The sequence below is a fragment of the Neopsephotus bourkii genome, unplaced genomic scaffold, assembly GCF_033783945.1.
Source record: "Neopsephotus bourkii isolate Nb327-2 ecotype Australia unplaced genomic scaffold, CSIRO-AGI_Nbou_v1 NB_1780, whole genome shotgun sequence".
Taxonomy (NCBI): domain Eukaryota; kingdom Metazoa; phylum Chordata; class Aves; order Psittaciformes; family Psittacidae; genus Neopsephotus; species Neopsephotus bourkii.
In genome coordinates this window covers 3,792,613-3,807,949 of record NW_026902254.1, presented here as the reverse complement: position 1 = coordinate 3,807,949, position 15,337 = coordinate 3,792,613, and the positions used below count along the sequence as shown (strand labels likewise).

General features: G+C 39.6%; 1 protein-coding gene across 11 annotated transcripts in view; it reads left to right on the top strand.

Annotated features, from left to right (window-relative positions):
- PROM1 (prominin 1) overlaps positions 1–15,337 on the top strand; it is a 65,337-nt gene that overhangs the window by 13,986 nt on the left and 36,014 nt on the right. For 6 of the 11 annotated variants that reach the window (XM_061379646.1, XM_061379652.1, XM_061379645.1 and 3 more), the window contains 3 exons: positions 8,412–8,470; positions 12,616–12,642; positions 14,215–14,420. In XM_061379646.1, coding sequence (XP_061235630.1) covers positions 8,412–8,470; positions 12,616–12,642; positions 14,215–14,420 — 292 coding nt within the window. The remainder of the gene's footprint in view (positions 1–8,411; positions 8,471–12,615; positions 12,643–14,214; positions 14,421–15,337) is intronic. The other 5 variants (XM_061379648.1, XM_061379649.1, XM_061379653.1 and 2 more) reach the window with 2 other exon arrangements.

The window sequence follows — 15,337 nt, the reverse complement described above, 5'->3', positions numbered from 1 at the left end:
TCAGAACATACCTGCAGCATCTTATATGGTGAGAAGTGAGGATTTAAATAAGTTCTGGGTCAGCCACACTTTCTAGTAGCTTACATTGTGTGTGAACCTCTTTGAAAATTATCTTTGACTGCAGACATCTTATAGGTTTTCAGGCCACTCTGCTGAGGCTTCATGAGTTTCCTAGCGTAACAATGGCACCTGCTCTGCTATCCAACCTCTCCCTCCATTTAATTTTTACAAGCTTATCTATCTGCAGTGTTCAACCTCATTCTCTCTTGCAACTTTTGTAGTTCATGGAACTGATGGAGATGTCTCTGAACTTACTGGAATAATATAACTGGAATAATATTTTCACAGGCCTTTAAGGGTCCTCTCAGTTACTTCATTTGTCTTGGCCGTTATGAAGCATTTGGAGTATTTTGTGAGATACTTACAGATACTGCCTGTTATTGGACAAGCAGTCATTTGACTTCTTTTTTTTTTTTTTTTTTGTTACAGACCGTCATAATCGGATAACGTTAGCCCAGGCTTCTCATTTTTTGTCTATTTGGTTTGTTGTCGTTTACAGAACAACAAACTCCGATGTCCCACACAATGATGGCTTTTTCTTGAGTGGTATCGGCTAAAGTAATAAGATCTTCACAAAAAATCTTCTTCCCACTGTCCTCATATTTAGTGTTTAATTACAGTGAAGACTGAGAATTAGAATTTTTCCTCTTTCTTTTTCTCACTGTTTCATTTTGCTTCTCAAGATGTTTTTTATAACTTTTAGATCTCAACAAAAGTTATGCTTTTGTTTCTGAAGTGAATATGCACTGTTCAAAAGTTGCTGGAGAAAAATAAATGTGTAAATATTCATTTTAGTGGGTTTTGTCATCCTTTTAAGGGTATTAAATCTTTTCATATTGGTATGAAAGCTTTTGAGTACACTTCTTCCTTTTCCACAAGCAAGTTACCTTGTTAGAAGGGAAACCAGCTGCCACAAGTGTCAGCTATAGTAGTTTAAACTGACTAATCTATCAGTCTATAATCTTAGTGTAAGCCTACCAGTTACAAAAAAAAGCCCACAAAAAGAAAAACCGAAACAAAAAACAAAATAACCAAAACCACAAACAAACCAGTTTTGACACTTTTTTTTTTCAATAGTTAGATTTATTTTTTTTCTCATCTATGGGCAGTTCTAAGATTAAACTATGATCTGTATCGTGTTCAGAACTTTCCTTTCTCTGAAAATACACCAAATTAGTTTCTTTTTGTGTACTTTTACAGTGATTACAGTTGTGAATGTGGATATCTTACTAAGTATCGCTTTGGCTGTTTAACTCAGCTGAAAGATGCCTTGATGTACCTATACAGAACAAACACAAACTTGATGCCTAATTAACTTCAAAGTAGCGACCTTTACTTTGCTTTGATTTTTGAGTGAAGTAGTGATCTCTGTAATACTTTAAACCTGTATGCATGGCAAAGATACTGAACATATGTGGAAAATTGTGACTCTTGCAGAAATAGGAAAACGGAGAGAAAGCATTCTAAGGAATCTCAGTGAAGCTGCCAGAACACCAGTCACTAAGGTAATTAAAAGCTGATAGCAGCAGGGCTCCAGTGTGTCATTCCCAATTATCTCTGTTCGTATTTCAAATAATTCAAGTTATGCAATGTAAGAAGATTTTCTATGCTTCCCTTAGTTTACAGCAACTTCTGAGAAGAGAAGGGGGTAGGAAAAATGTTCATACAGTCTAAATATTTACTACTTTGATCAAAGTTACAAATCCAATATGTCTACACTGTCCATGCTATCAAGAAGTTGCTCAGTCTCTGCAGTGTGCTAAAACAGTGTACCGAGTTAAATCTTTGCCTGTAATCTGTTGTAAATCCTTACCAGATGGTGGCCTAGGGAGAACTTCAGGTAGCTACTGCAGGCATAGTAAGTGGCAAAAAATAGCTGCCGTGGCACAGTGTGCTGCAGAAGTTTTGTTGCCTTCACAAAATGAGAGAATGCAGTTTCTGTGTGGAATACTTCTTCAAAGCTTTCTACTTGACTTTGTGTCTGTGTGATACATGCAAATTTATTACAGCCTCCTAAGCAAAGATTTTTCTAAAGGCTTCTCTCTTTTTGTTCTTTTTCCAGAACTTCAGCAAGAACAGAACTTTCTTTGTAGCAAAGAACAGCTAGAAAGCCCCTGCAAAGGTTATTTTCAAAGGAGAAAGCTTTCATTCTGGGTGTCCTGTAACAGTCAATATTGTGGCTCTTTCCTTTTTTATCCAAACCTTTTTCTGACCAGGCTCTTTAATGTTGCCTGTGCACGTTGATGGAAAGCAGAATGTGCCTAAACAGAAAATGTGAGTGCACTAATGGAAGAACCTCACATTTAGGCAGCTATAAGGTGTGAGGATTTTCTGTGGAAAACTTAAATTGCCTATTTGATCTTTATGACTAACAACAATCCTGAGAAAGCTAAACTTGGAAAACTTCCATTGTGGTATCCATATATTTTGAAAATTGGGGAACTTTTTGCGTGCATGGATGAAGTTCATGGACTGTTACTATTATCTGATCCTCTGCTGTTTAGTTTCTTCAATGGATCAGTGATGTTTCTGTCAGGAAGCATCAAAGGGGGTCTCCTTAATTTCATGGCCTGGCTCCTTCAGCAGCTGTGGCTGCTCTGTAGTTCCTTGTTTTCAGTGGTTCCAACATGCCTAGTTCTACCTGTACTGTGGTTAAAGCTCACCCTGTTTAGACTACTTCTACAGTTCCAGTCCTGATCATAGCTGCTTCTCAATACATTACCTACTTGGTATTGCAGCTCTGCCCCCTCTGATGTTGCTTCTCACTGCATCCAGTATAAGCTAAGACTTATTTCTGGGTGTTCTAGTAACTCGTCTATTCAATTATGAATAAAGCAGTATGTGCTCTACAAGTCTGCTGAGACCTTAAAAATGCATTTGCTATATTTTTGCTTGTTGCTGGACCTTGAGATTGAGCCTAAGTACTACAGGATAAGTGCTTTTGATCAGGGTGTAATTAAAGAACACAGTCAGTGAATGGGAACGGACGATGATCATGTTGGTGAGAGGAAACAGCATATGCAAGTCAAAAGATGGTGAAAAAAAGATTGCAATAGAGATGAGTTAAAATACTTGCACAATTTAGTATGTATTTGTTGTTTTTCACTCCCATTCAAACACGTTCTTCCAGCCACTGTAGAGTAACAGGTTCCAGGGCTTCGTTTTGTGTGACAGTGCTGAGGTAAAGCAGAAAGGCTCCTTTCTTACTTGCCCTTTTTTCTTGTCCAAAGGCAAGGCTGATGGTTTAAGATTATAGTTTTTGCACATAATTTCTTCAACAGAATAAATAGAATAAACAGAATTTCATTTCAGCATCTCTGTAATGTAAGTAGGTGTTCTCATGTGTGAGCTTCAAAAGCGAGGGGAAGGTAGGTTGCTCAGGAGTTGTGCTGAAAAGGAAGAAGGCCAGAGGGAAGAGGGCCAGAAGGGCCTTTTGCAAGGAATGGGAGGGTGGAAGCCAAACCAGCCTGATGTTCCCAGTAATTCAGGGAAAAAGATGGCAATTGTATAGAGAGATAGCTTGCCTGAAAGTTGTGGGGAGAATTTATCTAAGAAGGGAGGGGTTTTTTCTTAGTCTGAGGACAAAGGTTATGTCCCCAAACAGGGGGAGGGACATAAACCGTGTCTGAGGGAGACAAGAAGAGAGTTAACTCTGGAGTTGGAAAAGAACAGGCTATGAGAGAACACATGGATTAGATTACTCATCTTTGCACTTACTGTCTGGGAAGTGGGAAGATTTCATCTGTGAGAGTTTGCATTGGCCTATAGAGTGAGTTTTCTTGATGCTCTGCAGAAAGAGGACAGACTGCTTAGGGTGAGCAGTATGGCAGGACCCTCTCTGCAGTCTGCACCAATGAGCATTGTGGATGCTGTGGCCATCAATAGCACTGAATTCTTGCCTCTGTGGAACCAGAGCCAAGTGATCTCTGTGGGATTAGGGACACTGAGAGTGAGCAGAGCCATTAGGTAGGTGGTGGCAGTGAAGGGGACCAAAGGTGGGCTTGGGATACCTGCTGAAGGAGACCTTATCAATGGCAGGTGGATCTGACCATAGTAAAGGCTAATGGCTCGTGGCTGTCTAACTTTGAGGAAGTAACCAAGTCCCCACTGAAGGCAAAGCAAGTATTGTGAAATGCCAATAAACTGAACTTGCAGTAAAGCTTATCTGAAAAGTTTTTAATCTCTGCTAAGTCTGAAAGGCTAATACAGATTTCCTGGTTTTCTTGGACTTGCAAGAGTTATTTGTTAGTCTGAGTCATAATTACAGAGGAAAAAACAAAGCTTGAAGTAATTTTAATTCATAAATTTCAGTCTCATTATCACTACTTATTTATTACACTAAATGTGGTCAAACTGACCCATATTCAGAGAGATGCTGAACTCTTCTGTATGTGTGTAGTCCATTGGGTCTATTTATTATAGATGAAAGGGAATGGGATGAAATACTGTTTTATGCATTAGAATGAGATATCATTAAAACAGTTATTAATTTATCATGTGTATTATCTGTGTAATTTTCCCTTGTTGCTCTGAAAAATCTTCATTCAGTGTGACATGAATGCTTCAGCAGTGGTTCTTACTGGTTTGTTTGAAGTCCTTGTCAGAATAGAAGCTCACTATTTTATATTATGCACAAAAAGATAAATTAATTTCTGGCATAATGTGATTAATGCTGGAGTTGCACTATAACTGAACTGGCTCAATGGAATTGTTTGAGTGAAGAGGAAGCATAGCATTCCCAAAGGTTTTACTCCAACTGTTTTCCTGTCACCTAGATTTGAAAAGCTTTCTTGGAAGAAGAATTTGTAACTAATTTATGGTGGTACTTAATAGCCAGACAGCTTATTTTTAAATCTCTTATTATTTTTGCTATCCCTTTTTGTAGAGCAGTTCTGAGAGGCAAGCCTAGTGATAACCCTTTTTCTTGCTTGGGTAATGAGATATTGAATGTATGTACACAATACTCATGCAGTGCAGGAGTCAGTGATTATGTTTTCTTAACCGGGATTCCTCAGAGGTGCTTAATATTTCATCACAAATTGCATTGGTAAATTAACAGTTCATCTGGCTAGTTAGATTTACTAGGGCAGATGGCATTTTGCATGTGTGATGAGAGCAGGGAGGAGACAGAGAAAACAGTAATGTAATTAGCCGTGTAAATGAGCCTCACAAAGTAAATCTGTTTAACCCCAGTAATAAAATGTGTTCTGTGCTAAAGCCTTGGATTACTGGTCCTGTGAAACAATGTGTGCAGTTAGTCAAGCTGAGATTTCAGAAGTAATCCTGTTAATTTGAAAATAGAGGACACTGGTTTTTATCACACCTTCCTAGCACTTTTATATTTGAAACAGAAATCAGCCTCAAGGTGGTATGCTACCAATACTGCGGAAGAGTTGTGTGGAGTCACCTTAGTTTGATTTTAAATAAAATCTTATTCTAGTACTAGACAGGAGATGTACTAGCTAGGGACGAAAGATGCTTCATAAAAGCAAACCAAAATCACAGGCTGAATTAAACGTGAGCAGAGGTGACTTTTCACTGTGCTACAGTGAGCAGTATAGCTATACCTGAAAACATGATGCTTCTGTTTGCAGAGTACCTGGCACAGAACATTGCCTAGCCTAACCCTTCTGTGTTGCAGTAGTAGCTGTGATTGCTATGAATTTGCATAAACCCCAGTAGAATAATAGAATAGTTTGGCTTGGAAGAGTCCTTTAAAGATGTCTTTAAAGTCCAGTGCCCTCTGCAATGAGAAGGGAGATTCTTGAGGCTGCAAAACTACTAAGGCACGTTTGTACTTAAAAATGTGTGAGTGAGTAACCGCAGGTAATCTCACTAGAATGAGAAAGTTGGGGCTGTTGAGCCTGGAGAAGAGAAGGCTGCGTGGAGACTTCATAGCAGCCTTCCAGTATCTGAAGGGGGCCTTACAAGGATGCTGGAGAGGGACTCTTCATCAGGGATTGTAGCGATAGGACAGGGGGGGAATGGGTTTAAATTTAACCAGAGGGAGTTCAGGTTAGATATAAGGAAGAAGTTCTTTACTGAGTGGGTGGCACTGGAGGAGGCTGCCCAAAGAAGTGGTAAATGCTCTATCCCTGGCAGCATTCAAGGCCAGGTTGGACAGGGCCTTTAGCAACCTGGTCTAGTGTGAGGTGTCCCTGCCCATGGCAGGGGGGTTGGAACTAGATGATCTTAAGGTCCTTTCCAACCCTAACTATTCTATGATTCAGTTATAGCCCAAATTTTTTTATGAGAAATACGACTGCCACATTTCATTTGAAATGAATTAACTGGGAATATGTCTAATCCAGTTGATACTGAAGGCTATTGAAATAGTGAATTTATGGCAATGACTGGTCAATCACTGTGTGCTGCCTAGGGAGAAAAACACCCTGAAGCATCACATTACGTCTGAAAAATCATTGCAGAGTAATATAAGTAGTAAATCTTTATTCAGCAGGGAAATCTCGCGTTCTGGGAAATTAAGGGGAAAAATGGGCTGTGTAATAGTGGCCACTATGCAGTGTATGAAACCGGTATTGTTCTCACAATTTGACTTATTCAATCCATGTGGGAACTTTATGTACCTATTTTCAGGCTTTCTTATTTATAATAAACCTAAAAGTTATTAGGTTCTGATGAGCAGGATTTATAACCTCTAAATTTCAAAACCACACTGAAAATACTGTTTTCTTCGTCAGTTTGTCATAGTGTATTCAGGTTGATTTCTGTTATTTTTTTGACTGGCATGCTGTAACTTACTGAAACAAACAAACAACTGAATCAGGAACATTCTCAGCAATTTAAACATCTTGCAAGTAATCGCAACAGTTTTGGTTGGTGTTTTTGTTTTTTTTTTTTTTTTTTTAAGTATTATCTGTTCTCCTTGGAGATACTTTTAAAGTCTGACTGGATGTGGTCCTTGGTAACCTGCGATGGGTGAGTGTGCACTGAGCTGGGGGGTTGGACTGGATGATCTTAGGAGGGCTCTTTCCAGCCTCAACCGTCCTTTGTTTTTCTTGAGTAGCTGTACATATCCATACAGATATCTTTAAATATATATGGGTATAGATGTATGTAAAGCTTTATGTAAAGTGTTTGTTGGGGATTTTTTATTTTAATTTATGAGTGAGACAGACACTCAGCTAGAAAAATGGTTAAAAACTTTCAACTTTTATTTAACAGGAAAGGCTAATGCTTTTGAAATTTTATCTTGTAGTAGTTCCCAGTGGTTGGCAGTTCAGCTTTCTAAAATGCTTCCTGGCAGTGCCTTCACTCCTCCATTAAATAGTTTATAGTAAAAAGTCATGATGATTATAGGATAACTTTGGAGTAATTCAGATCAGATGGGACCTCCAGAGGTCATCAGGTCCAACCTTTTTCCAGAGCAAGAGGAGCCTCCAAGTTAGGAGCAGTCTGGAAGTGAGGTTGCTGGGGGGGTCTTCCTGGGTTTGCGTTGAAGTAGCAACAAAGAGGGTGATGCCATAGCATCCTGGGCTGGTGATGTACCCAGAAGGAGGTCCATTCATTGCAGCTGCTGGGGTATACTGAAAGGAACTGGTACGGTGAAACGATATTTACAATGTGAAGTGGTGCTATTTGTATTATATTCCTACTTTGTGGTTTTCATTGAGTTTTTTGTTTTGTTTTGTTGTGGTTTTTTTTTCTTTTTTTTTTTGTTGTTGCTCTGTTTTGTCCATACTGTGAATAAGTTAAAGATGAGTGTGTTAGATGGAGCTGCAAGCACAGTAAGTTGACATCTGTTAGACTTTCTGATTTGTTGGTGGTGTCGTGTACTCTCATGCAAAGTCTGTTGGTCCAGAGACCAAAAGAAAAGGGGGGTATGAAGGGGCAAAGACCAAATGACTAAGATAATGCTGGCAAGATAAGGGCCTTCTTCCTTGTACCATTCAGCCAGGAATTTATTGTTTGCATGCTTGCTTTATACATTTTGTAGCTAATTTTTTATGTGTATCTATAATGTATTCATGTATATACTTGGCATAAACCTGAAGCAGGGCTGAACATTGTCCAAGTAATTGATAAGTTTGTGATTAACTTTTAATAATGATTTGATGATACAGAGGATGACCGCAGAAAAACCTTCACTGTATTTCAGTGGGAATTGATTCATTGACAGATCACCTGGTTATCTTCCTGTGCACTCAGAGTTAATAAAAAATCTTGTTAGTAGACAGGCTTATGAAAACAGTTACGTGCTTGACTATCCTGCTGATGTCTGTTCTTAATTTTGTTGTGCCTATCTTAACAATAGAATTTATACCTTCCTCTCCTCCCCCGTTTTTATAATGTATGTTGTTTAAAACTGGCATATTCTTGCTTATTTTCAGATCTCGTCAGAAAACTAGCACAGCAGAAGTTTGGAAATGCACAGGGCGATTATCAAAAGGTAAATTATTTATCTCTGCATAAAACAATGAAAACTGGCTTTGAAATTTAATTTTGTTTCTAAAGCAGGGAATAGGATTTTAAAGCTTTAACAGCAGGACGCAAGAATCAAATCTGCAAATAATAAGTCTGATGGTTTCATAGAAAATATGGGACAAAATCCTTTCAAAAAATATTACAAAGAAAAGTTCATAAGATACTATAAAGAAGCTAAGCATAGTTAAGGTGTACTTATAAATTCCAGCTGTAATGTGATTACGGTGTCTGTTGCATAAAGATTGAAGGCTCTTTGTACTGAAAAATACTAAAAAAACTTAGAGGGAACCGTTACTGCTCAGCTCTTATGTTAGCTTCAGCTGTTGTCCTTAAAAAGCTGAATTTATATGCTGATTCTTGTGCAGCATGAAGTTTCCATGTAGTTTCCTAGCTATAAAGTATGTTTTGTTTTATGTAGCATGCTAATCAAGTCAAGGATATCTTCCATTCTCTCTTTTTGGTTTGTGATTGTCCTGTAACAGTTGAAATTCAGAGGGTATCTGGTAGCAAGAGAAGATAGAATGTAACATCCATCTGTTTCAGGCTGTTCCCAAGGGGAGTAGCTCCTTTTTGAAGCAGTATCACTGGTTGATTTCCTGCAGTAGGAACCATGCAATGGAAGAGTTACTTTGTATAAATTGCTTGTAGTCCCTCCAGTGTGGTGTACTTGCCAGGAAGATGAGTATGGCACTGTCCTGCATGACATCCTTGTCTCTAAATTGGAGAGACATCAATCTGATGAACGGACCACTAGGTCGATAAAGAACTGGCTGGATGGCCGCACACAAAGAGTTGTGGTCAATGGCTCAATGTCCGGCTGGAGACCAGTAACGAGTGGTGTCCCTCAGGGATCAGTGTTGGGACCGGTCTTATTCAACATCTTTGTCGATAACATGGACAGTGGGATTGAGTGCGCCCTCAGCAAGTTTGCCGATGACACCAAGCTGTGTGGTTCGGTTGATACGCTGGAGGGAAGGAATGCCATGCAGAGGGACCTTGACACGCTTGTGAGGTGGGCTGATGCCAACCTCATGAAGTTTAACCATGACAAGTGCAAGGTCCTACAGCTGCATAGGAGCAATCCCAGGCACAGCTACAGGCTGGGCAGAGAAGAGATTCAGAGCAGCCCTGCAGAGAAGGACTTGGGGGTGCTGGTCGATGAGAAAATGAACATGAGCTGTCTTCAGTGTGCACTTGCAGCCCAGAAAGCCAACCATATCCTGGGCTGCATCAAGAGGAGCGTGACCAGCAGGTCGAAGGAGGTGATCCTGCCCCTTTATTCTGCTCTTGTGAGACCTCACTTGGAGTATTGTGTGCAGTTCTGGTGTCCTCAACTTCAAAAGGACATGGAACTGTTGGAACAAGTCCAGAGGAGAGCCACGAGAATGGTCAGGGGACTGGAGCACCTCCTGTATGAAGACAGGCTGAGAAAGTTGGGGCTGTTCAGCCTGGAGAAGAGAAGGCTGCGTGGAGACCTTATAGCAGCCTTCCAGTATCTGAAGGGGGCATATAGGGATGCTGGGGATGGACACTTCATTAGGGACTGTAGTTGTAGGACAAGGGGTAATGGGTTAAAACTTAAATAGGGGAAGTTTAGATTGGATATAAGGAGGAAATTCTTTCCTGTTATGGTGGTGAGGCACTGGAATAGGTTGTTCAGGGAGGTTGTGAATGCTTCATCCCTGGCAGTGTTCAAGGTCAGGTTGGACGAGGCCTTGGGTAACATGGTTTAGAGCGAGGCGTCTCTGCCCATGGGAGGGGGTTTGGAACTTGATGATCTTAAGGTCCTTTCCAACCCTAACTATTCTATGATTCTATGATTCTATGGCGCTTGGCATACAGGCACTCAGCTGTAAATCAGGATGACCTGAATGATTCTGGGATTTGAAGGGGAAAAGTCATGTGCTTCCATGTCTTCCTCGCAATGAGCCTATTGCTACAGTAATAACCTCTGTATGACATTGAAGAGTGTGGGTATTGTTATGATGCATGAAGTGACTCTTGCAGATCCCATGTGCTTGTTTGGTGGGGCTCTGTGAGAGTGCTGCATCACAGCCAGTGCCTGCACACCCATGAAGCAGCATAGGGTGGACTTGATTGGCAGTCTATGAACAAAACAGTTAGAGCATAGGTGGTATACATAAGCACAAGTGTAGTATTTAGTAACTAGCATCTGTGTCATAAGAAATTTAAGATGAATGACAGCTGTAATCTTGTGTGGTGGAGGCACTAAAATACAGTGTGATTATAGGGTGGCAAATATAATATTAGGTGTGCTTAAAAAGCAAAACAGATATGGGTCCTAAATGTGACCTGACTACAGTGCAAAACCTGAAAACAAACTTGGAAAAGGAGACTATATCAGGGCAAATAGAGGGTCCCCCAGAAGCATCAGTGAGAGATAGCTGTGCAGAGGTCAGTGTGGCTGCAGAATGTATCCCAGATGAATTTCCAGTGGGAATATGGAATTGTGAACGTCGCTGAAGGGTGTGGGTAAATAGTTAGAAATGTCTGTGGTTTTGATGACTCAAATTCAGGGATAATGAACTCGGACTAGCATGAGTTCAGAAAGTGTCTAGTAGATCTGGGAAGCATGCAGGTCTTCAGAGGAGACTGGAAGAGTTTGCTTTGCTTAGGAAAAGAATTGATAAGGGGTGTGATTTGCCTTTTAAAATACATCTGGAGAGGAAACACCAGGAAGAAAGCACTCTTATTTGGGCAAAAGATGGTGCTATCACAGAAGCAAAGGGACAGAAATAGGCCATGTGAGAAGACTCATTCACCAAGCATTAGGAACAGCCCTTCAACAGCAAGAACAGACCTGCCTCTGCTGTCATTCCTTCCTATCTTTTTTTAATGCTTGTTTTTAATCTATACGTAGAATGTGTCAGTGGCCCAGGAGGCTTTTCCCACTTCTGTGCTGTGTCCCCTAGTGTTCCCAGTTGGACTCTTTACCAATGACATGTCCCTGTCCCCTGCCAGGGTATGCAGTCTGGCAGGCCAGCCCAGCTGCCGTGCCTGCTCAGGGGGAGCCAGCTTGCGGCTGCTGCTGTCGCTTTACCTCTGCTGGGAGATGTGTTGCTTAAAATGTCCAAAATTGTTCTTGGAACCAGGTTTATAAGGGATAGTAAGCACTGGGTTTCCTCCCATTAAAAGTACAGTTCTGATTTTAAACATTTTAAGTATATTGTACAGTAGATGTTTCATAAAGATGTGTGCGATCCTGAAAAAAATTTCCCAGGACTTGAGAACATTTCTGATTCACACACATCAGACCTTGGGTTGAGTGGTCTTGCTGTCTTTAGCTTGTCTGTTTCCCTTTTCCCTTTCACTCGTGAGAAAAGTGAAAGTGTTATCAGCTGTGAACTTGTTGTACAGAGATGAAGGGGAAAAATACAAGAAATTCTATTTCCATTTTGGAAACAAAGGGGAAGTTGGGTTCTTCTGAAATTCCTGTCACTGAATATTTAGTTTTCAGTGTTCTTCTGAAATTACAGGTGAGGAGACAATTAAGAACCTGTTAAATAGACTTCTTCTGTTGTTCTTGAATGCCTGTTCTTTTTTTACCTTTGAATAATTTAAAGTTAACATCTACGTAATTAGTTAAAAGTGAGGGTGAATTTTGTCTGTAATGTGTTAAGAACCTAAAACTGCTATTGAAGCTGCTTAAAATAAGTGTTGAAAAGAAAAAGTCAGGAATATCTTATCTGTTATGACAGGTGGAATTTGTGAAGAAATTGCTAAACCACAAAGTAATGTGATCTCTGGCCTTCTCTTTTGAGAGATGTGTTTGGATTGATATGAAACAGATGCTCAGTGTGGAAATAACTGGTCTGTTGTTGATTTAAGATGGAAATATTTGTTGGGCAAACTTAGATTCCTTTCATTTACCAAGAAAACCAGAAATTATCTGTTGTGTATTTTATCATAAATATTTTTCCGTAATTATTTATTGGTATTTCTATGCATTGTTTTATTTCAGTGTCTTTTTGTTACTGTTTCTATGTCAGTTGTTTTGGTCATGGTTAATTATTCATTACTCATGTGATTTGTTTTTGTGCATGCTGCCTGTGTATTATACACATTCTCCATTTGTTTTGACTTCCACAGCCAGAGAATGTTGTCCTGACTCTTCAGGTAATGTCTCATGGTAGAGGTGCAGCTTTGAAAAGAAACTAACCATGTCTGTATGCACTACTTCTATTAAAACATCAATAACTATTTTCAGTGTTATTTTTAAGTAGCATTTTTCCATCTAACCTATATTAAAATAATGTATGTTTTCAAATAATTTCTGAGGTGTTCAGCTAACTAGAAAAAAACCCCAACAGTAATTCTTTTGCAAGGTCTAGACAAATTTTTCTTCCAAGCATCTATTTCATATTCTTCAGAAGGGATAACAGCTTTTAACCAGCAGTTAATAACAATAATAATAATACCACCCCCCACCACCCCCCCCCAGATTTCAAACTAGAATTGGTAATTAGGTCAGAAATTTCCAGCTCTGCTAATGGTGATGGTTGCTGTATGTGGATCAGTTGGTAATTAAGGATTGTGAGGAAGGGCATCAGCAAAGCTGGAACTGGAGCATGACTGATAGCTTGTGAGAAATTGTAACTTATTTTGCAGGACGACACAGAGCCTGCATTTCATCCTTTTACTGCCAAGTTACCCTTGTGCCGGTAGATTTGTAGAATGGAAGCGGACTCTTAAGTATTAGAGTGAGAATCGATTCTCATAAAATTGGGAAAGGAAAAGAGAGCTTTATCAGGGAAGGAAGACCACCGGGGTGTGCCCAGACTGCACTGTTTAGCTCTGTGTGCAGACATTTGCCTGATCTTGTTTGGGATGTGCTGACTTGTGTCTGCAGCAGAGGGAAAAATGCATGGCCAGCTCACAGCTTGTCCCCTTGAGGCCACAGTGCCTCGTGTAGGACTGTGCCAGGGCTGCCTGCCCCAGCTTCTCTGTCCTGGAGCACTTGCACTGTTTCCAGTGTAAAAGCTAGTTAGGGTATTGCACTGCATTGTTCCCTTTCACTCCTTCCAGCTTTTAAAAGTATCCTTGTAGTTGCTGCTGCTTTGCTGTTTGGCAGCAGAACAAATGTCTTTACCTAGGAGAGTTTAAAATCCACTCCTTCATGTTTTCCAATCCCTAAGCGCTTTTAGCTTCAGTACTTTGGAGAAACCTCTGCCATTGCAATCCATCACACAGTGGAGTACTTCCTTTTGTGGTCATACATACAAATCTTCCTACTCATAACTGGTTAAAATGGAGAACAAGCTAAGCCTCCTTCCCCCCTCCCAGATGAACTGTTGATCTGGTCAGCCTTTCTGGCATTTGTGGAGCCTTTTTGGAAACAGATGTGAGAAATAATAAATCTGTGGTCTGGGAAATCAAATGTGTCCATCTTTAACCCGTTTCAATTGCACTGATTCCCATTTGTTTCTCATGAGTGTATTTTTCTCCTAGTACTCACTCCTGTAGTTTACCTAGCTAATATTCTAGCTAAATAATTATTAGCTATCAGTATTTGGTGTTGTGTATCATTTTGTTAGAAAAGTTGTCAATTGACAAAATATACCAACTCCATAACCTGGGTTAACTTTGTAGATGGTTTAGTCTGTAGTTTGATTTTTAATTATTTGCTCTATATTGATTGCAGTTACTTTGTGATATCTGCTGTTACCACTATCTTTGTCTGAATTACAGGCCATCTACTATGAAATCGGTTTTATAGTCTCCGCAGCCTTGGGATTCGTATTTATTTTGTTACTGCCTCTTGTGGGACTTTGCTTCTGTATGTGTCGTTGCTGTGACAACTGTGGTGGGGAAATGCATCAAAGACAGAAGAAAAATGCTGACTGTCAGAGGAGCTGTTTTGCAACATTTCTTTTTGTTGCTTCTTTAATAATAAGGCAAGTGTAATAAAGAGAACAATGCGAAGCTTGGTATAGCACTAACTTTGCAGTTTCATATGATAAATAATGTTACTGTATTAGCCTATGGGTGCAGAAATGATTTTATTAGACAAAGTAATACATTGCTTATTAAAGAACATATGACTGCATTATGAAAATGCTGCTACCATTGCTATCCACAGGTCATTGTATACTTGAGAGGAATGTAGGTATGAAACCAAACAAAATTTAAGCTTGAATTCGGCAGATGAAGTTTTTGTCAGTCTTAAAATGACAATTGCAGAATGTTATATTAAATTTATGAACATAAGATACTGTGTCCTATGTTCAGTTACCATCCCGTTGAGAATCTGAGGTACAACATAATGCTTTGCTGTTGATAGAGTAGTAGGGGTGAGAAAAGCAATTGTGTGACTTTCTTCACTATTTGCTGTACTTGAGATTTTTCTCGTTAGTTCAAAACAATGGTTTTCTTTGGGACACTGAGTTGTTTAAACCATACATGCAGTCAGTGTAAATTCGTGGAGTTTGGAGCTCTTTTTCCACTATTGGTGTTCAGAGAATACATACTCCTGTGCTGGATGTGTTAATGGGTGATGAGGGACTGCAGTCAAGACTTTTCTTTTTCCTTTAGATGTTTTCAAAATACATTGTTTGCTTCAAGCTTTTTATTTTCCTTCAACTTCTTCATATTTTCACTTGCCTCCTATCATTATTTCATGTTTTTTTTCTGTATTAAAAAATCGAGTTTTGCTCTATACTGTATTACTGTTCAGTCAGATGGGATTTACTCTGTCACTTCAGTGTAATATAGATTTTTTTTCTTTTTACTACTCTTTGTCATGACAAATTGAGACCTTGCCTATGCTCAAATGTAGGTCATGCTGATATAAGAGATGAGAATACATTCTCTT